Source organism: Ambystoma mexicanum, chromosome 9 (assembly GCF_040938575.1).
Source record: "Ambystoma mexicanum isolate Mex_15411 chromosome 9, UKY_AmexF1_1, whole genome shotgun sequence".
NCBI classification, from domain to species: domain Eukaryota; kingdom Metazoa; phylum Chordata; class Amphibia; order Caudata; family Ambystomatidae; genus Ambystoma; species Ambystoma mexicanum.
The window spans coordinates 693131195-693152816 of NC_090931.1; the positions used below are offsets into that span (position 1 = coordinate 693131195).

The 21622-nt window shown below is 47.8% G+C and overlaps 1 protein-coding gene across 3 annotated transcripts in view; it reads right to left on the reverse strand.

Moving 5' to 3' along the window:
- The window catches only part of NDUFS1 (NADH:ubiquinone oxidoreductase core subunit S1), a 1009292-nt gene that overhangs the window by 43211 nt on the left and 944459 nt on the right, over positions 1–21622 (reverse strand). For all 3 annotated transcript variants that reach the window (XM_069615565.1, XM_069615566.1, XM_069615564.1), the window contains exons 17-18: positions 2716–2850; positions 2244–2316 (exon numbers count right to left, since the gene is read on the reverse strand). In XM_069615565.1, coding sequence (XP_069471666.1) covers positions 2244–2316; positions 2716–2850 — 208 coding nt within the window. The remainder of the gene's footprint in view (positions 1–2243; positions 2317–2715; positions 2851–21622) is intronic.

Consider the following 21622-nt stretch of genomic DNA (forward strand, 5'->3'; position numbering starts at 1 on the left):
CAGACAGACTGGAGCCTGGGCGTGAAGTCCAGGGGACTCCTGCCGAAGATAAAAATCACACAATTTCCCGCCCTGGATGTCAGGTCAAGGAAAAAGAAAGGACAAGAAACACTAAAATGGTGAAAAAAGAAGACAGGGGGCATTTTGGTAAAATGAGCACCCTTAGGTGTCTTTACTGCAGTTGTGAACACAACCCGCTGTAAAGGTGCACCAAATGAATACAAGGTATCACTGCCACCAGCCACTGAAGGTAAGCTTGTCCCTGTTACAGAATTGTCACAGTTTTAATGTGAAAGGGGATACATTGTATCTCCCCAGCTCTCCACATAAGGTGGGGGGCGCTGGCTTTGCAGAATAAAATGTAAAAGGGATCCAAAGACCCTTTCTACCCTTGGGAACTGTAGTTCTCTCAAGGTTAGAAAAAGAAAGTTAAAAGGGGAGCCCCTAGGGCAACCCAGCAACAACAGGCACATATTGCCAATAAGTTGTTAAAGAGCATAACTTTAAAAAGACACTATGGAGAGTCAACCAAATGACACCCATAAAAAGAGTTAAAGATTATGTGAGTGTGGAAAAAGGTTCCCACTCACTGAGCTATTAAGGAAAAATATCCCACTGTTAAAGCAAAAAGTTCTGGAGTTGACCCAGGTCAGGAAGATTTACCAGCTCTGCGAAAATCTTACCTAACAGGAACCAGTTACATACAGATGAACATAGTCATGGGCAACAAAAACAGGTCAAAGAGGAGTGGATATTAGGCGAAGAGCCAAGTCTTTAGTGCCTTCCTCAACGGCCAGTAGGATTCTTCTGCCCTTAGGGCTGGAGGGAGTGCATTCCAGTGGTGCACTGCCAGTGACGGGAAGCTTGAACCTCATCCTTTGATTTTCTTGAAGGCTGGAGGCACTAGGTGGTTAGCGTGGAAAGATCCAACGGGTCTGGTGGATTTGGCTCGCATGAATTTCTGAGATGGGTACTCAGGGTCGACCTTAGCCACGCATTTATGCGTGATCGACAGGGTTTTGAAGATGATTCTCTCTCTGATAGGGAGCTAATGTGCCTCTTTTCTTGCTGCTGAAATGTGCTCTTTTCTGGGAATGTTCAAGGCTCCACATATGGTATTGTTTTGGATTACTTGGAATTTATGGATATTTTGTTTAGAGGTTCTGCGAAGAGCGCTTTACTTGATATACTACACTACAGAATTCTATTACTGATCTTTATGTGCTTAAAAGTAAAGAGTTGGTGCACTGTAGCCGGAGCACCCCAAAAGTGAAGGTGTATTTATTAGGAGTGTATATTTAGTGATTTAATGAACTGTGTTTTTAATTGATACAAGTTGTCTAAGGCTTAAATAAATAATTGTATTTTATACATTGTGCCTAACTTGTGCTATTAAGAGTGCTCTGTGTCTGCTTAACTATATGCTTCACCAATCTTTAAAGGGCAAGCCTTACTACTCAATCACACCAGCATGATGAGAGTTTGTCTGGGCATTAGTGTCTTTCCCTGTTCACCAGAATAGGGTGGCCTCTCAGAATCCTTCCAAACGGCTGATTCTGAAAATCCACTTTAACACCTGCATTCCTTTATAGAGGTCGGTTGTTAGTGTTTTTGAATAGTCTGTTGGTATTTTTATTAATTAAAGGCTCCTTTTTTTATAATACCTTGATTTGACATTTATTTTATTATCAGTGCTATTACTTTGGATGTTCCCTACTAGCTCATGCCAGCAGAATAGATGATATTGTGCCCTCGGCCTATGCTACCTTAAGGAGGCGTGCCCGTTTCACCTCTTTGATCAAGATCACTGCTCGGTTTTTACGGGTTAGGGATGTGAAGGAGTTTAGAAACACCTACTCATCCATGTAATCCTGCAGAGCAGTACTTTTATTTCATCATGATGCATTTCTCAGTAAACACACTGAGAAAATGTACCTTTGTGAACTTGTCTGTGACTAAATGTACCTTCTACCAACTCTCTCCATGCCTTTGATTGAAGCCAGACTGCCTGCTTATTTTTCCATTTTGGAGTATGGATTTACTTGATTGTAAAGCCTTTATATACAAACTAAGTTTAGTGATCTTGAACCCCTCAAAGGAGACCTTCAGCAAAACCTCCCTAACTGTAGGGTTGCAAATATGTTTCAGTGAAGTGGGTGAAAATCTATAAAGGCATGCATTAACAGAATCTAGGATCATTTTTATTCCTGAGAGCATTGCAGACTCCACCATAATGTACAGACCTGTCATGTAGAAATCTTTAATCGAAAGCTGGGGAGAAACGAGAGGTTCTGCTAGAAGCTGATGATTCACCAACTGGAAAAAAAAGAAGACTTTGTGAAGGGGGAAGGAAGAATTTGGGCGTTCTAGAAAAATATAGGGCAGTTTACCCTTGCAATAATTCTCTGTTCACTTTTACATATTTATATACCTTCTGCATTTCAAATAATTCTGCACATTTTTAAGAAAATGGCAGCTAAGAAGACTCCAAACAAAAATGTTGATCATTATTCTGTTATAATTCAGCAAAGCATGTAGGTATTGGTGTTTCTTTATTTTAACAGAATTAACGAGATTTAGTGAATTATATACAATTACAAAGGTCTGTTTTTTTGGAACTGGTTAAAAAGTGCACTCTGCTAAACCCCTGCATTTTGAAGACTTCAGATTCATGATATGGACTACAACCGTGGGTTTAAAATTTAATTCTCATACCTTAGATAACTCATTTGCCTGCTTGAAGTAATTTGCTTCCTCCACGTCATCATAATGAACCAAGTTAGGAGACACCTGATGCAATCGTGTTCTCACCTCATCAAGCTCATCATAAGGGAGTGTCATACCTGCCAACTACAAAATAAAGGAAGAGAGACAAAATCAGGCTGTCATCGGGGCATTGTTGGCCACTGAAAACACACAAAGGTAATTAAATTCACATGGGTGACCAATGAAATTAACTAAATTACTGAGACAGTGCTGTGAGAAATCTTCACATCAAAAGGTTTTTTGGGGGGGAGAAGGAGCACAAAGAAAGCATGACTGGGGGTCAATTGCTGATTGACGCGTTCAATACACGAACTCTGGAGACATCACAAGACATTTCCAAGCATAGGCAAAAGCCAAAACGTTTGGCATTGCACTTTATTGCATTTTACATTTATAGACATTAATTCAGTAAATACTTGGTGCAAACTTACCCAGCAATTACTTTAAAAGTTCCACAAATGTCTGAAAGTTAGTGTTTGCAGGCACATATCAGGGAAAGACAGGTAGCAAAAGACAGTTACGACTTTGATTCACTGCAATATATGGAAGTGTTTTTATTATGCCTATGTCGAAGGGACATTCCCTCCCCTAGTCAACCCTAGATCCCCAACAAGCGGCACGCCATATGGATTAATCCTGACCGGACATCCAAGTATTGGAATAACCTCTGAGGGTAAGTTCAACACCTACAATCTATATTTGCACTGTTGAGAGATCTTACAACACTCATACAATTGTGACTGTGATTATAACAATCTTATAACACTCATACAATTGTGACTGTGATTATAACAATCACTTTTATTGCAGTTATAAGGAATATGAGGACTTTTGATCAGAGACTGCTTTACAACTGCACAAGGTAGAATGCCAAATAGGAGAGATTGGTAAGGGGCAAGCACATTTTGATAATTATTACAACTACAGTAATCCAAGGACATATAATAATGCAAGCAGTGATATATTTCAATCATGCTAAACTCAGAATTACTTATGGATATGAGATTACAACCATAACATTGCACCGAATATTATACATTTTATTTTCAGTTGCAAGGAACATGATGAATCTAGCCAAACTGCTTCTCTATAAGCACATATACTAGACTACCAACCAGGAGTTATTGGTGAGTGGCATGCACTTTTGTATTTGGGATCCATATAACGGAAGATTGAGCATATATATTAATAAAAGGCACAGTATTTAGCCATCTTTAGTAATAGGAATCTAGATCATTTGGCGTAAATTGCCTCTTCCAGGAGGTTTCAAGACAACCATTTAGGGTGAGTGCAGCCCAATGCCAACCATAAATTGGAGAAGGAGACACATGTAAGAACTTTAGGAGGTGAGCGTCTATCACCCAAGTTCACTATAATAGAAGAGCACCTAACACTGAGTTCACTGCCTTGGATTTAGGTTTGATTAGCCATAATTATATAATTTGCAACAATAATGGCATGATGCACATGGGAGTATGGGTGTGACTGCTCTCACACCACTAGCGAGCAGAGACACTGATGTGACAACATGAGTGAATAAAGGCACTATGATTGACCACTTAAACCCTGCAAATGCACTGTGACACAGGGTAATGGAAGTGGTGCAACACTAAGATACTAAGCTCAGAGATCACTAGCGATCACTCTGTAATAGAATGTTAAACACTAATACTTATTTGTTATTAATTTGCATTTTCATACATTTGTTTTAGATCTTATTGTTTATTTTTTTTTAGATGTGTGGCTTAGCCATCCGATTAGGATAACTTCCGTGACGATCTTGTGGTATGGTGGCGTTGCATAAGTGGACACAGTGTGGGCCTGTTTGTTGGGGGGGTGGGGGGATACCAAGATCACGGAAGCTCAAGAATGTGAGTAAACTGAAGGACCTGGCTTATGTGCTTGCAAAAAGGACAATTGCCATGGGTTGGAAGACCTGCCATATGCCAAATGTTGAGGTGTGGTGGAGAGATTTACAAAAATGGGCGGAGGCAGAAACCATGGTGTGGCAAGAGGCTAGTAACGCAGGGGGGTGGAGGAGGAGGAGACAGAGTCCCTGATGGCCTGGAAACTATTGATAGCAGAGCTGTGTGGGTCAATTGAAGACCCGGCAGACGCTGTAGAAGGGGAGACCGTACCACAGGATGCAGAAACAGAAGGTTAAAAGAAACAGACTCGTAAAGGGGGAGGGAAAGGGAAGCAGCGACTAGAAATTATGGATGTATAATGAAGCGTTTGAAGGTTGCACTGCTTGCTTGGTTTGTATTGTTTTGTTGTGTGAATAAATCAATAAACTTTTTTTTTTTTTTTAAATGGCGGCGTTGCATAGATTACCCTATTCTAATTTGGAGGGGTCACAAGACAAACCGATTATTATGGCATTTATTGAACGGAGTCATAGCTTCGAGAAGCAACGGAGCACTTTACAGAGGTATACAACAATACAGATACACAAGGGCGTGCTCTTCAGAAATAACAGCAGAACAGATATACAGCAGGGGTATGATACAGAGGGGTACACAGAATATGTAAAGCTACTTAACTTAAATCTGGAGCTTCCTTTGACTAGTGACACCAAAAAACTAGTGTTTATGGATGTGTGCTTCGAGACAGTAAATATATATTTATCGGCCTTGGTGCTTTAGAAGACACCCTTTTTTATTTGCTTGATGCAAGTGATTCCTGTGATATTACAAGGAGAAGTCGCAATGGAAAGAACTCAAAACGCTATTTGGAGGAGGAAAGGATGCCAACACACTTTGGAATTAACTCCCATCTGACCTTACAGAGTCGAATAACGTTCTCAAGATCAGAAAGAGACAACATTCTTCTGTTTATGTAGTCACTCCTAGGGGAACACTGATTGTTTTGAACGATAGCGCTTAAATGGCCTGGCCGTAAGTGCTATATAAATACTGTTAGGTAGAAACCTGTGCAGTTCCCTTGGGGACCACTGCAAAAGATTTAAGACTACAGGTATAGCAGTAAACCCACTTGGTAGCAGTCCGCACCACCCAGATTTACCTGGTAGCTGTGGCTGAGCAGTCAGACTTCCCTCAAGAAGAGTTAGGCAGTATGCAAAGTATACACAATATGTACCCAGGCACAATAGCACAAGCAAACACTGACCAGAGTTTGGTTTCAAAAGTATATAGTTATTTATTTATCAAACACACATAAGTTGAAATCACTCTAGCAAGATATAGAAAAAACACTTCAAACACAGTTATAATGAAAGCAGTTTCAACCCTTACTCCTATCTAGACAACTCTAAGTTAACACCACATAATTAAAACAGAGGTGAGCGCTTAACGTTAGATGACACTCTAGTAGGTTCAAGAAAGGGATAAAAAGAAACAGAAATGGGTTAAACACACCACTCTAAGGTCCAGGACACTTGCAATAGGCTCAAAGAAGCACAAAGTCACAGGTGAGCAAAAGTCACTAGGCAGGGCCCACTCTTAGAGTAGCCGGAGCGAAAATGTGCCCAAGATCACACTGTTATTAGGGATTCAAAGTTTTGCAAAGAGTTAGAACGAGTTTAGAGTGGCTTAGAAAGTTTAGCCAGGGTGTTCCAGGCACTCCCAGATTCGAAAGCCGGGGGCTAAATCTACCCCGTACAGTCGGTGGCAAGGGAAGCCAGGCGGAACACGGTACCTTAAGCGGAAAGGATCCTCCAGCGGTGGCAGTTGTTCCAGGCAGTGGCAGCAAGGCTCGACGTCGGTCAGGGGAGAAGAAGTTCTCGCTGAAGAGCAGAAGAAGAAGGTCGTTGCACTGCCCGGGAAGAAACCAGCCGCGGAGTCCTCCGGTTAAAGGGTTGTACCGACTTTCGTGGTTGGGGTAAAAGTGGTGGGGTTCCGGTTGCCGGGGTGCTTGGCACTGGCAAGGCGGCCACGAGATACCTCGAGAAGCGAAAAGACGGTGAAAACTGGTTGTCCCCACCAGTCAAGGGAAGGAGCCACTCCGTTAAGAGTTCTCCTCGGTCGTCGGGAAAAGTGGTGAGACGGTTCAGCAGGGCTCCACCGGGTGGTGTCGTCGAAGCAGGTCGGCTCAGCTCTTCCCTCGTCGGATTCTTGGTCCTGTGGCGACTTCTGAAGTTCCAGTCCCCAAAGCCCTGCTTTTATGCAGCAAACCCCCATTCACCCAGCCTAGCTGTCACTCAAACATGCTAAGTGGTGAGCCGGCCGGCTCACCACTTGGGCCAATCAGGACGGAGTGCGACTTGAGTTACCAAGGTAACTCAGTCCAGGGTGCCTAAATCCCCCTCCACCCCTCCTAAGTACCCCAGACAGAGTGGCACCACTTTGGAGGGCTTCTGTGGAGAAGCCCGCCAAAAGTGGAACAAAGGGCTCCACTTTGGGTCAGAGTTACAGAGGCGAACGCCAACGCCATTTTAGAATCAAGTTTTGGCAAAAAGTCCCAACCGGAGTTATAATAATAAATATATAAACCGGCGGTATGTTTAAGGCTACCGTAAATAAATAATTAAATGTGTTAGCCTAAAACAATGGGAAATCCCATAGGGAAATATTCGCAGTCGAATATAAAAAGTAGTTTCCACTGCCACCAGCCAAAACTCGATCAGGGGGGACGGAGACGTGCCCCCTCGACTAACAGACCCTGGGGCAATCGAATTGCCCCAGCCAGTACGTCCACAATATGATGGTTTGTACTGGTTCTGTTCAGGATTCAAGACTAGCAAAGTCTTTGGTGACTTTACATGCCCTGGGAGACAGTAGTCAGTCCCAGGGTATGGAGTCTATGTTGGGGAGTCCCTAGGACACCCCTGGGTCACGGCACAGAGGGTGCTGTGTAACCCACATCACAAAAATACATGAGGCCCTATGGAGTAAAAGACCCCATAGCCCATTCAACACAAGGTTTAACCAAGAAAACACACTTCAACATGTCCAAGAGTGAGGGTAAAAGAGTCTCACTCTTGGCAGGAGAAAAAAAGAAACCCCAGAAATCCAGCAAAGCTGCTGGGGGACTCACTAGGTAGGGAAATTCAGCCTAAACAGAGAATTCTCCCTAACACTCGCCCCCCCCAGACTAAGGGACAGGAGGATTTAATCCACTCCTGGATGAACCTCATCCCTCTAGTCGATGATATACATCCTAGAGAGTCCATCAGCATTTTGATGGTGACACCCTGACCTGTGCTCAATGGTGAAATCAAACCCTTGCAGGCAGATTGACCATCTCAATAGTTTTGGATTTTCCCCTTTCATTTGCATTAACCATCTCAAGGGTTGGTGGTCAGTCTGAATAACAAAAGTAGAACCATACAAGTATGGCCTAAACTTCTTCAGTGCCCACACAATAGCAAAGCATTCTCTTTCGATTGTTGCCCACCTTGTCTCAGGATCCTTCAGTTTTCTACTGATGAAGCAAATGGGGTGCTCCCTACCCTTCTCATCCAGTTGGCTTAGAACTGCACCTATACCTACATTGGAAGCATCAGTTTGTACAATGAAAGTTTGGTGGTAGTCAGGAGCTCTCAATACTGGAGCTTGGCAAAGAGCTCTCTTCAGTTTTTCAAAGGCCTGATTGCACTCCTCATTCCATTTGACCTTTTTAGGGAATTTAGGAGAGGAGATTACATTCAGTGGAGAAGCTATGGTCCCATAGTTCTCAATGAAATTCCTGTAATACGCAGTGAGGCCTAGGAAGGCTCTCACTTGGGTTTGAGTAGTTGGTGTTGTCCAACTTTGCACAGCTTCAATCTTGCTGAGCAAAGGCCTTATTTCTCCACCTCCTACCTCATGCCCAAGGTAGACCACTTTACTTTGACCAATCTGGCACTTACTGGCTTTGATTGTCAAATGGGCCTGTTCCAGAGCCTGCAACACATGGCCTAGGTGGTTCACATGTTCTTCCCAGGAGTGGCTGAAGACTGCAATGTCATCCAAGTATGCCATGCAGAAATCTTCCATCCCAGCCAGAACTTGGTTCACCATCCTTTGGAATGTGGCAGGTGCATTTTTTAATCCAAAAGGCATGACCTTAAACTGGTACAAGCCAACTGGGGTTGAAAATGCAGTCTTCTCCTTGGCATGGTCTGTCAGGGCTATTTGCCAATAGCCTGACGTAAGGTCAAATGTGCTGAGGTACTTGGCTGCACCAAGTTTATCCACCAACTCATCTGTCCTGGGCAAAGGGTGGGCATCAGTCTTGGTGACTGCATTTAGAGCTCTATAGTCCACACAGAATCTCAAGTCTTTGGATCCTGCCTTTGGTACTAACACAACTGGGCTAGACCATGGACTAGTAGAGGGTTCTATTACCCCGAGATCAAGCATCTTCTTGACCTCTCCTTTGATGTGGGTTCTGATATGTTCTGACATTCTGTACCCTCTGCTTTTGACTGGCAGACAGTCACCAGTGAGTATCTCATGCTGGCCCCAAGGGGTCAAGCCTGGTGACAGTGAGAACAGGGAGGCAAACTGATTTAACATAGATTTGCACTCCTCTTGTTGCTCAGGTGTCAGGTCTGAAGAGAGATTAACTCCTTCGACTTTTTCATCTAAAGGCACCCCTCTGAGGAGATCAGGGAGAAATTCACTCTCTTCCTCCTCTGCAGCTGAAGCTAGGAGCAAGGCTCCGACGTCAGGTCTGGAGATGTATGCTTTTAGTCTGTTGGTGTGGAAGACTCTAGGAGCTTCCCTGGGTCTGCCCAGATCCACCAGATAGTTGACCTCTCCAAGCTTTCCCACAATCTTGAAGGGTCCCATCCACTTGTCTTGCAAGGCCCTCTGCCTTGTTGGGAGCATAACTAGAACTAGCTGGTCTTGAGTAAACTCAACCATGTTAGCCTTCTGGTCATGCCAATGTTTGACCAGAGCTTGACCAGCTTTCAAGTTGTCACTTGCTTCTGCCATCATGTGTGACATTCTCCTCTGGAGACCTATCACATAGTCAGTCACTCTGACTGGCTTGAGGGGAGGAGCACCTTCCAACCCCTCCTTAATCAGGGCCAATGGACCTCTGACCGGATGGCCATTGAGAAGCTCAAAGGGAGAACTACCTACTCCCTCCTGAGGGACTTCTCTATAAGCAAAGAGCAGGCATGGCAGTAGAAGGTCCCATTTTTTCTTAAGGGGTTCCTCTAAAGCACCTATCATGCTCTTCATGGTTCTGTTAAACCTTTCAACCAACCCGTTTGTCTGAGGGTGGTATGCTGTTGAGAACTTGTAAGTAACTCCACAGGTTTTCCACATGGCTTTCATGTAGTGGGACATAAGGTTTGATCCCCTGTCAGAGATTACTTCCTTAGGAAACCCAACCCTGGTGAAAATACCAAGGAGGGCCTTAGCCACAGCCGGAGCTGTAACAGTCCTCATAGGAATTGCCTCAGGGTACCTAATAGCATGGTCTACTACAACAAGTATAAACCTGTTGCCTGAGGAGGTTGGAGGATCAAGGGGACCAACAATGTCAATCCCTACCCTCTCAAATGGGACTCCCACAACTGGGAGAGGCACTAAAGGTGCCACATTCTTGGAACCAACCTTACCAGAAGTCTGGCAGGTATGGCAGCTCTTACAATATCTATCTACTTCGGCCCCCATCTTTGGCCAATAAAAGTAGAGTGAGAGCCTTTCCTTGGTCTTCTTGAAACTCAAGTGACCAGCCAAAGGTATCTCATGGGCTAGTTGTAAGAACTGTTGTCTGTTCTCTTGTGGGACTACAAGGCGTTTGTAGTCTCCAGGTTCAGACTCAGTGGGTTCACTGTAGAAGAGGCCATCTTCCCAGTGCAACCTATACTTCCCAGGCTCTTGCCCATCAGCTTGAGAAGCTGCCTGGTGGCGGAGACCTTCCAGAGTTGGACATTCTCTTTGCCCCTTACGGAAAGCAGCCCTGCTAGGCCCACCTTCTGCCAGTAAAGACTGCAGCTCAGGATGGTCCTCAGGGTCCAAATCTCCAATAAGGTTTGGGCCTCCCTCTAGCTCTTCCTCAGAGTCTAGCTCAACCACACAGGGTTGTACCTCCCTCTCAGCCTCAGCTGGAGGTGGGGTTACAGGTGTAACTTTGGACAACCTAGGGGAAGTCCTTGTTGGAAGCACTGGAGTGCTTGCTGCTGGCTTTTTCCTAGGAGTCTTGGGTTGCCCCTTTGCTCCTGATCTGGTTGTTACTGCAGTAAGTTGTTCCAGTGGGAGAGGAGTGATTTCTGTCATCATCTCCTGAGATAACCCTCTCAGGGTTTTCTCTCTTGCAGGTTTTGTGAGCTCCTGTAACCTTTTGCTAGGGGGTCTGGGGGTATGAGATACAACTCCAAGAGCTTTGAGGTCATTACCCAACAGAACCCTACCTGGCACTTCACATTGTACACTGACAGGTATTTTTACAGCCATATCATTACATTGGATGAGAACTGGTAACTGGGGACACATCTGCACAGGCCCACCAGCTAACTTGGTGAGGCATTTGGGTGCCTTAGCAACATCCTCTGCCTTGAAAAATGATTCATCCACCACAGTTATGCTGGCCCCAGTGTCCCTAATGGCAGGAGTCTCCTGGCCATTCACTTGGACACTGTCCTTATAATACTCTTTAGTATTATCTGGGATAGAGTTATATACATCTAAATTCTGTTGTTCCCACAACCCCAGAGAGACTAAAGAAACACTAGCTGAGACTCCAGTGGGTTCATCAGCCAGTAATAGAAAGTTTCCACTTGCCATATGTACTTCCTCTTCTGGAGCGAAGGCTAAGGAGGCAAGTTGGACCCCTGAAGGTTTACCCTTACACCTGGGATCTCCTTTCACATGGTCAGTAGCCTTACAAACAAAGCATGAGCCAAAGGCTCGCTGGAATGGAGGCTTGTTCTGACCTCCTTCTGGTCTGGGACCAGAAGGTACACTAGCCTGATTCGGTTTCCCTTGTGGCTTACCCTTATAGTTTTGTTTGGGGCCCTCTTTGGAATTTGTAGTATTTGAATTCTCTTTGGAGTCCTTTTTAGGCTGTCTCTCCCCATCCTTTTTCTGAGTTACCCCAGAATCCTTGTGAGTGGCCCTGTTGGCAACCCACAAGTCAGCAGCCTTAGCTAGTTTCCAGGAATCTAATTCCTTGGAATCAGCCAAATGTTGTCTGAGCTCAGGAGAGCAGGCATCATAAATAGTCTCCAACATAAACAAATTCTTCATACCTTCATAAGTGTTCACCTTGTAACCCTTAATCCATCCCTCTAAGTTTTTCAACCCTTCACTCACCCAGGTAGCCCAAGGGGTACCATCATGCTTTTTGAGGCTCCTAAACCTCTTAAGATACTGGGAAGGGGTCTTCCCAAACCTAGCTATCAAAGCTAGTTTCACACATTCATAGTCCTTCTTATCCTCCTCCCCCATCTCCATTACCACATCAGTTGCAACAGGGGGAAGCCTAGAGAACAACCAGGTGAGTAAGTCATTTCCTGTGATGTTCTGGAGCCCATGATTATATTCAAACAGAGACAACCAATCCAACACATCCAACTTAGGCTCATACATACCAACCAATTCTTTAGGCATCCGGGGTCTTTTAGGACTGGAACTTCTAGAGGAGCCGGAGAGAGAAGCATTCTCAACAGATAATTTCTTCATTTCTAGCTCATACTTGAGCTCCATTTCCCTTAGCCTTAGTTCTTTGTCAGTTTGAGCATTCAGTTTCTTATACTCCAATTCTAGTTTCATTTTCTCCAGTTCAAAGTACTGAGGACTAAATGTGGGACCTGGTAAAGGCCCAGTAGGTACAGCAGGTAGAGCAGGTAGAGGCCTAGGGGGACAGTCACAACAGCCTCACCCTCCTCTTCTGACTCTTCCTCAGAATCATCAACATTTTGCTCCATGTTAATTTCAATACTGTCATCTACAGTTGCTGGAGTGGTAGGTTCCTCTGAACCCTCACCCAGACTTTGGTTAGCTAACAATCTTTCAATCAGCTCCATTTTCTTGCCCTTAGTCAGGAGGTCTATGTTTACAGAGCACTCTTAAACAATCAGCAGTTTTGGCTGCAAGGGACTCTTGACTATAGCTTTCTATAACTGACATGTTAGAGGTTTACTTTTATAGTGCTAAGCTTTGTGGTTAGTTGCACTAAGGTATCTAAAGCACACTAAAATGTATACTTAATACAAATCCCACCGCTGTACACCAGTGTTAGGCAGAAACCTGTGCAGTTCCCTTGGGGACCACTGCAAAAGATTTAAGACTACAGGTATAGCAGTAAACCCACTTGGTAGCAGTCCGCACCACCCAGATTTACCTGGTAGCTGTGGCTGAGCAGTCAGACTTCCCTCAAGAAGAGTTAGGCAGTATGCAAAGTATACACAATATGTACCCAGGCACAATAGCACAAGCAAACACTGACCAGAGCTTGGTTTCAAAAGTATATAGTTATTTATTTATCAAACACACATAAGTTGAAATCACTCTAGCAAGATATAGAAAAAACACTTCAAACACAGTTATAATGAAAGCAGTTTCAACCCTTACTCCTATCTAGACAACTCTAAGTTAACACCACATAATTAAAACAGAGGTGAGCGCTTAACGTTAGATGACACTCTAGTAGGTTCAAGAAAGGGATAAAAAGAAACAGAAATGGGTTAAACACACCACTCTAAGGTCCAGGACACTTGCAATAGGCTCAAAGAAGCACAAAGTCACAGGTGAGCAAAAGTCACTAGGCAGGGCCCACTCTTAGAGTAGCCGGAGCGAAAATGTGCCCAAGATCACACTGTTATTAGGGATTCAAAGTTTTGCAAAGAGTTAGAACGAGTTTAGAGTGGCTTAGAAAGTTTAGCCAGGGTGTTCCAGGCACTCCCAGGTTCGAAAGCCGGGGGCTAAATCTACCCCGTACAGTCGGTGGCAAGGGAAGCCAGGCGGAACACGGTACCTTAAGCGGAAAGGATCCTCCAGCGGTGGCAGTTGTTCCAGGCAGTGGCAGCAAGGCTCGACGTCGGTCAGGGGAGAAGAAGTTCTCGCTGAAGAGCAGAAGAAGAAGGTCGTTGCACTGCCCGGGAAGAAACCAGCCGCGGAGTCCTCCGGTTAAAGGGTTGTACCGACTTTCGTGGTTGGGGTAAAAGTGGTGGGGTTCCGGTTGCCGGGGTGCTTGGCACTGGCAAGGCGGCCACGAGATACCTCGAGAAGCGAAAAGACGGTGAAAACTGGTTGTCCCCACCAGTCAAGGGAAGGAGCCACTCCGTTAAGAGTTCTCCTCGGTCGTCGGGAAAAGTGGTGAGACGGTTCAGCAGGGCTCCACCGGGTGGTGTCGTCGAAGCAGGTCGGCTCAGCTCTTCCCTCGTCGGATTCTTGGTCCTGTGGCGACTTCTGAAGTTCCAGTCCCCAAAGCCCTGCTTTTATGCAGCAAACCCCCATTCACCCAGCCTAGCTGTCACTCAAACATGCTAAGTGGTGAGCCGGCCGGCTCACCACTTGGGCCAATCAGGACGGAGTGCGACTTGAGTTACCAAGGTAACTCAGTCCAGGGTGCCTAAATCCCCCTCCACCCCTCCTAAGTACCCCAGACAGAGTGGCACCACTTTGGAGGGCTTCTGTGGAGAAGCCCGCCAAAAGTGGAACAAAGGGCTCCACTTTGGGTCAGAGTTACAGAGGCGAACGCCAACGCCATTTTAGAATCAAGTTTTGGCAAAAAGTCCCAACCGGAGTTATAATAATAAATATATAAACCGGCGGTATGTGTAAGGCTACCGTAAATAAATAATTAAATGTGTTAGCCTAAAACAATGGGAAATCCCATAGGGAAATATTCGCGGTCGAATATAAAAAGTAGTTTCCACTGCCACCAGCCAAAACTCGATCAGGGGGGACGGAGACGTGCCCCCTCGACTAACAGACCCTGGGGCAATCGAATTGCCCCAGCCAGTACGTCCACAATATGATGGTTTGTACTGGTTCTGTTCAGGATTCAAGACTAGCAAAGTCTTTGGTGACTTTACATGCCCTGGGAGACAGTAGTCAGTCCCAAGGTATGGAGTCTATGTTGGGGAGTCCCTAGGACACCCCTGGGTCACGGCACAGAGGGTGCTGTGTAACCCACATCACAAAAATACATGAGGCCCTATGGAGTAAAAGACCCCATAGCCCATTCAACACAAGGTTTAACCAAGAAAACACACTTCAACATGTCCAAGAGTGAGGGTAAAAGAGTCTCACTCTTGGCAGGAGAAAAAAAGAAACCCCAGAAATCCAGCAAAGCTGCTGGGGGACTCACTAGGTAGGGAAATTCAGCCTAAACAGAGAATTCTCCCTAACAAATACCAATAGCAATCACATCAGGATAGAGGTCGGGAGTGGGAAATAAGACACCATGTGAAGTTGGGGACTTGATTGTGTGCTGGGGAGCCAGTTACAGGTGGAAATTTTTTGGTTCATATGGGTAAGTATGCGTGAATCTCATGCGATTACAGCAGTAACACTGAGACGCGCTCAGAAAAAAATGTGTGTCACACAAAGCGATGCATCATGGGGTAATGGGAGAGGAAGAGGAAAAAGCAACTGAGTGGAGTGGGGGGACCCGGAAAAAAGAAGGGGGACATATGTTGCGTGCCTGTGATGACATGGAAGACTTTAATTGTGGGCAATTTTACCTTTTATCGCAGGAATCAGCGACCCGCCATTCTACCGCAGCAATTAGTTATTGGAATGGATTACTGGGAAATTATTGTGGGAATAAGGAGTTAAAAAAAGTTACTCACCGTAGTGACTAAAGTACTCTTAGTCCATAGTCCCCTTTCCTCCATACTGTATGGGCGTCCCTTACAAGGGACGGGAGACTGAACCTTTTTCACCAGAAAAAACATTCACCTTTAAATTTAGAGGCGCGGAGGGGTGCGGCCCAGAGAGCATGCGCCGCCCTGACTCCGCTCTCCAGCGCCACACCTCAGTCCCCATTGACGCGTCGACAACAGATTTAACATTGCCAAATGACACCAGTATTATTAGGGGGAGGTTGGTGGGACGTATGGAGGATAGGGGACTGTGGACTAAGAGTATGTTAGTCATTACAGTGAGTAACTTATAATTACTCTTACGTCCCGGCTCCTTGCCTCCATACTGTATGGGTGATTACAACGGATTGTAGCCCCCGGGTGGAGAGGAGACCCTCCTTAAGCAAATATGTTCCCGAGAACCGCCTGTCCAAAAGCTGCATCAGATCTAGAGCCGGCATCCAAACAGTAATGCTTGAAGAAAGCAGAGGGAGTGGCCCAAGTGGCCGCCCTACTTATGACTTGCCAAGGGACATGGCGCTCGAATGCGATAGACGTTGCCTTGACCCTGACTGCGTGGGCATGCATGTTGGCCGGGAGCGGCTTGTGCTGGCCCTCATATGCTTCTTGGATGGCAGTGACCATCCAGCAGGATATGGCGGCCTTAGAGGCCGGATAGCCTGGCCTCGAGCCTTTGAAAGTGACTAACAGGGCGTCTGACTTGCGGAAGCCCTTGGTCCTGTCCAAGAAGAATTTTAGGGCACGTCTGACATCCAGGAAGTGCAGCACTCTTTGTGCTTCGTCCTTGGGATCGGGAAAGAACGTAGGAAGGACTATTTCCTCGTTCAAGTGAAATGCAGATGGAACCTTGGGCAGAAATGCTGGGTGCATCCGCAGGACTACCTTGTCCTTGTGAAAGGTGGTATATGGTTCAGAGGCGACCAGCGCCTGGGTCTCGCCGACTCTGCGAGCCGAGGTAAGACTGACTAGTAAGGCCGTCTTGATGGTGACCAGCCGGATGGCCACGTACGCCATTGGCTTGAATGGTTTGTGCAACAGGGCGCCCAAGACTATGTTAAGGTCCCACAACGGTTGCAGTCTCTTGACGGGCGGGTAGAGCCTAGCGAGATCAGTTAGATGTTTCTTGACGATCGGGTTGGAGGAAAAAATGCATTCCTCAGAGTTCCTGTAAGCCCCAATGGCTGCAAGGTATGTGCGGCAGGTTCCACCTGTACGCCCGAATGAGCGAGGTGCGCCGAAAAGTAGAGCACGTCGGCCAAATTGCAGGCCAATGGGTCAATTCCCTTGGGGCATGCCCAGTGGCAGAATCTGGTTCATTTGCTTTTGTAATGGGCCCTGGTGGCATTGCTCCTGGCAGCGTGTATGATCTCCAGATTGGCCTGTGAAAGGCTAAGGTGCCGAAGCATTACTTGCTCGGGTACCCCGCTGTGAGGGCTCGTTTCCCTGGGTGGATGATTCTGCCCCCCCCCCGCTGCGCCAGAAGATGTGCTGGGCCCATCAGAAGGTGTATAGGGGGCCCCTCCGAGAGGCTGAGGAGCTCTGAAAACCATGGCCTGGCCGGCCACCATGGAGCTATCAGAATGATGAGGAGTCGCTGGGACTCCTTGATTTAGCAAATTATCCTGTGGATCAGAGGAGTGGGCAGAAAGGTGTAGGCTTTCATGCCGGTCCACTGGAGGTGAAATGTGTCGCCCAGAGAGCCAGGGCCCTGGCCCTGCCAGGATGCGAACTGGGTACACTTCTTGTGCCAGGTGGCAAAGAGATCCACTTGGGGGTGACTCCACCTGTTGAAGATCTCCTGAATAACTAGGTTGTTTAGCTGCCACCCGTAATTGTCCGCTCCCAGCCTGCTGACCCTGTCCGCTTCCAGGTTGGATTCCCCCAGAAGGTGGACTGCCGAGAGGTAAATGCCGTTTTCCAGTGCCCATTTCCACATGCTGATCGCCAGTCTGCACAGAGGAGGGGATCTGGTGCCTCCCTGCTTGTTGACGTAGTACATGCTGGTCGAGCTGTCTGGATGAGGACAACCTTGCCCTTGAGAAGTAGTAGGAATGCTCTGAGTGCTAGCCAGATGGCATTCAGCTCCAACCAATTGATGTGGTATTCCTGCTCCTGTCGAGTCCAGGTGCCGTGGACCAATAGATCGTACAGGGTGGCTCCCCAACCCTTGAGTGAGGAGTCTGTGGTGATGGTGGCCTGCGGAGAGTATGGCCGAAAGGGCTTGCCCTTCCGTAGGTTGCAGTCCATGGACCACCAGGTTAGGTCCGGGTGGAGGGATGGAGGAATGTTGATTATCTCGTATTGCGAGCCCCACTCCTGATTCCACGAGGCCGTGAAGTGCAGCTGAATCCTTCTCATCCTTAGTCTTGTGTGAGGCACGGCTAACAGGACCGCCGCCAGTAGACCCAGGAGATGTTGGTACCACCATGCCGAGGTCACCTTTCTGCTGGGGAAGTGGGCTGTGGCCTTCTTGATGGCCGAAATCTTGTCCTCCGACGGGAAGACCCTCTCGGAGCACGTGTCCCAAATGAGTCACAGGAATGTCAGTCTGCGTAGGCTGCAGCTGTGACTTCTTGAGGTTGAGCGAGAAGCCCTAGATCGTGCAGTGTGTTCATAAGGGCATGGGAAAAGTGGTGTACCGCTTCCGGAGATGTAGCCCTGATGAGCCAGTCAGGCCAAATGGAAGGACTTTGTATTGAAAATGGTAGCCCATGATCCTGAACCGTAGGAAAGAACGATGGGGCTGCCAAATCGGGACGTGTAGGTACGCGTCCTTCAGGTCCAGGGAGCACATCCAGTCTCCCTTGTCCAATGTCTGCGCTATAAAAGCTGGCATAACAATCTTTTTGCAGGGGTAAGGAGAGGTTGAGGGTGGAAATGTCCAGCACAACTCTCAGGCCTGCTTGGTTCTTCTTCTGAATGGCAAAAATCCTGGAGTAAAAGCCAAAGCCTTGCTGGGAGGCTGGGACTTCCTCCACTGTCTGGCTCTCTACGAAAGACCGGATCTCCGCCAAAAGAGTTGCTGTCCCAACCTGTGGGAGTGGAGGGGAGGAAAGGCTGGGATAGGAAGGCGGTACCCCGTGGATACTACAGAGCAGATCCAGGGGTCCGCAAAATTCTGAGGCCAGTCTTGTGCAATGAGAGCAAGCCTGCCCCTCACCGGAGATACGTGGACCCGAGACTTTGCCGTTTGTGAGCGGTTCTTCTTTTTGTCCAGCTCTTCGTCCGTAGAGTGGAAGAGGTCCCCCTCACCCCTTGAATGGTAGATCTAGGATGCGCTCCTGGACATCCGGGTTAAATTTAGTTGCCCAGAGCCAGGCTGTTCTCCTCATGTCCGTGGCAATGCAGATGCAACGGCTTGAGGTATCAATATGAGACACTGTGGATTCCATGAGGGAGGTCATGCGCCACGAGCATGGCTTCAGCTAGCCGCGCCTTAAAGCGTGATTGGCACTGGGTGGGGAGTTCCGGGAGGAAGTCCGCAATTTCCCGCCATAACCTCTGGTTGGCGCCAGCCAGCATGGCATCAGCGCTGGCCTGACAGGGGTGCAAGGATGCGTTGGAATAGATCTTCTTGCCGTACGCCTCCAAGATCATCATCTCCTTGCCTAGCAGCGCCGCAGAGGAGGCGGCCGAGGAAGTCTGAGGCTTGGAGTATAGTGATGCCGCAGGGATCACAGAGTAGTGTGGCTGAGGATGGGTCGAGAGCAAGAGTGTATCCCCCTCCATCTGCCTGTACTTGGCGTCCAGGCATCGATTGACCGGCTGGACCGAATGGGGTTTGAGCCAACCCTTCTTTGCCAGGGAGACTACATCGGTTTGCAGTGGAATCCCTGTGTTGGCAGAGGGGCGTCGCGTGAGGACTGCCAGAACCCCCTCTCCCGGTTGTTCAACCTCAGGTTGGGAGAGGCCCAGGTACTCTGCCAGGCCAGCAAGACGTTCGTGGAAGGCCCTGGCTGAGGATGGCGTGTCCAGGTCCTCCTCCTCGTCCGTATCCTGCTGATCTGGAGGATCCTGTGGAGGAGGAGCAAGAGGAGGAGGAGGAGAAGATGGCGCCTGAGGTTTGGGGTACAGAGACCGCAGACGGAGGCTGAGGCGGCGGAGGTTGCGGAGTTGGCTGTGGAGCCGGAGGAGGCGGCTGCACCAGGGCCTGGGGGCCCAATGGAGGAGTCTGTGGTGCTGCTAGCATGGCGGGGAGGACTTCCCTGATGGTGTCTTTGATGATAATCCCCATCTGAGGAGACCTCATGAGGCCGAGGAACTTCTCGAAGAGCACCTCCTCACTGGCCAAACAGGTGGCATGGAGCAACGATGGGGCAGCAGGGGCTGCTGGAGCCGCTGCATACCCTGTCCATATGGACGCAAAGGAAAGCTGCCCTGCGCAAATGAAGAGTAGACAGTAGGCCACGTACCCACCTTGACACTCCTTCGCAGAATTCCTGGAATGGCGTCGGACGGGTGCCTCTTTTCTGGTGCGGCTGCCATTTTGTGGAGCTGCCTGCGACGTGCCTGCAACGTGGTGCTCGGCCCGCTGGGCCTGGCCTCATCCAAGACTCTTGCGTGTGGATCACAAGGCCTACCCTGCTCCTCGGGCCTCGGCCCAGTAGGTGTGACACCCTCGACCAGAGGGCCGGTAGAGCTGCGTTTAGGCGCCCCTCTGAGGCACTGCCGTTATTAGTGCGTAGCCCCTCTGACATAATGCCGGTGTTAGGGCATAGCCCCTCAGCCATGGTGCCGGTAAAAGAGCAGAGCCCCTCGGGTGTAGGCCCGGTACAAGAACCTTCCAGTCCCTCGACACTGCGCTCGGGAGTACCCGAGGATCCCTCGACCCGAAGGCCGTTAACTGCAGCAGCCTCGGTGCACATGTCGGTAGATGGACCTGGCCGGACCCTCCCGTGCGGGAGAGTCTCTAGGAAGGAGTCTCCCTTGCGGGGTGCACTGGGAAATATCGGCCCTACCTTGGGCCTGGTTCGATGCTTCTCAAAGTTCTTGAGATCTTCTGGAGGCGACCTCTGGAAGAGCTCCCACCACTGGCTAGTCTGTTCTTCAGCGCCTTCGATGGTGGCGAGAAACACACCGAACATGATTGCTAACTGTGTTCTGGGCCAAGGCAACAGGCATAGGGCATGGTGGTCTGAAGTTGGGAAGAGCCCGTTGCAGGATGGACACCTACTGAAGTCGACATGCGCCGGGAAGCAGTGTGACGCCTGTGGACCCAGTACCTGAATGATAGATGAGAAAAAAAAAAAGACAAAGAGAAGAAGTATCCGCGTGTGGAATTACATGGCCGAAGCCAAACCCAGGAGCGCTGGTGAATTTGGCCCATTCCCGTCGATGTGGAAAAGGGGACTGAGGTGTGGCGCCGGAGGGCGGAGTCAGGACAGCGCATGCTCCCTCGGCCGCACCCCTGCGTGCCTCTAAATTCAAAGGGGAAGAAGTTTTTTTCTGGGGAAAAAGGTTCCGACTCCCGTCCCTTGCAAGGGACACCCATACAGTATGGAAGAAAGCGGACGGGACGTAAGAGTAAAACGTTTTAACATCTGCAGTGCTTACATCTTTACTGGGTGGAGGGGGGGAGGGGCAATGGGCCTTTGGTAACAAATTCATGGTGTGACATGGCCAGTGACCATGGCTAGTGGGCCCAAAAGAAAACTATTGGTTTGTTTGTTTTATTATTTGTAATGCGCACCAGACCCGGGGGTATCAGGGCGCAGAAGAGACAAGAATACTTTCAGCTTAGGGTTACACAGCTGTGTAAGAGAGACACATATATACAGAAGGGATAAGGTCACAATAGTATATACAAGCAAATAGGCAAAAACAATGCATCATAACATTACAATAGCATAACTATATACAGTGCAAGGTACTGGATTGAGACAGGGGGACGGTAGCCCTGGGTTGTATTAGTAGTCATTTTCTTTAATCCAATTGATGATGATGTGTCTAAAGTTTGGGTAGGTTTGGTCCGCCCTTAAGGAGGTGGGTAGAGAGTTCCAGAGCTGTGCAGCTTTGACTGAGAAGCTACTCCCTCCAGCGTTGGTAAGTTTAAGCCTTGGTACAATCAGGCAATTTGAGTTGGCAGTTCTTTTTGGCCGATTGGAGGATCTTCTATTGAATCACTCT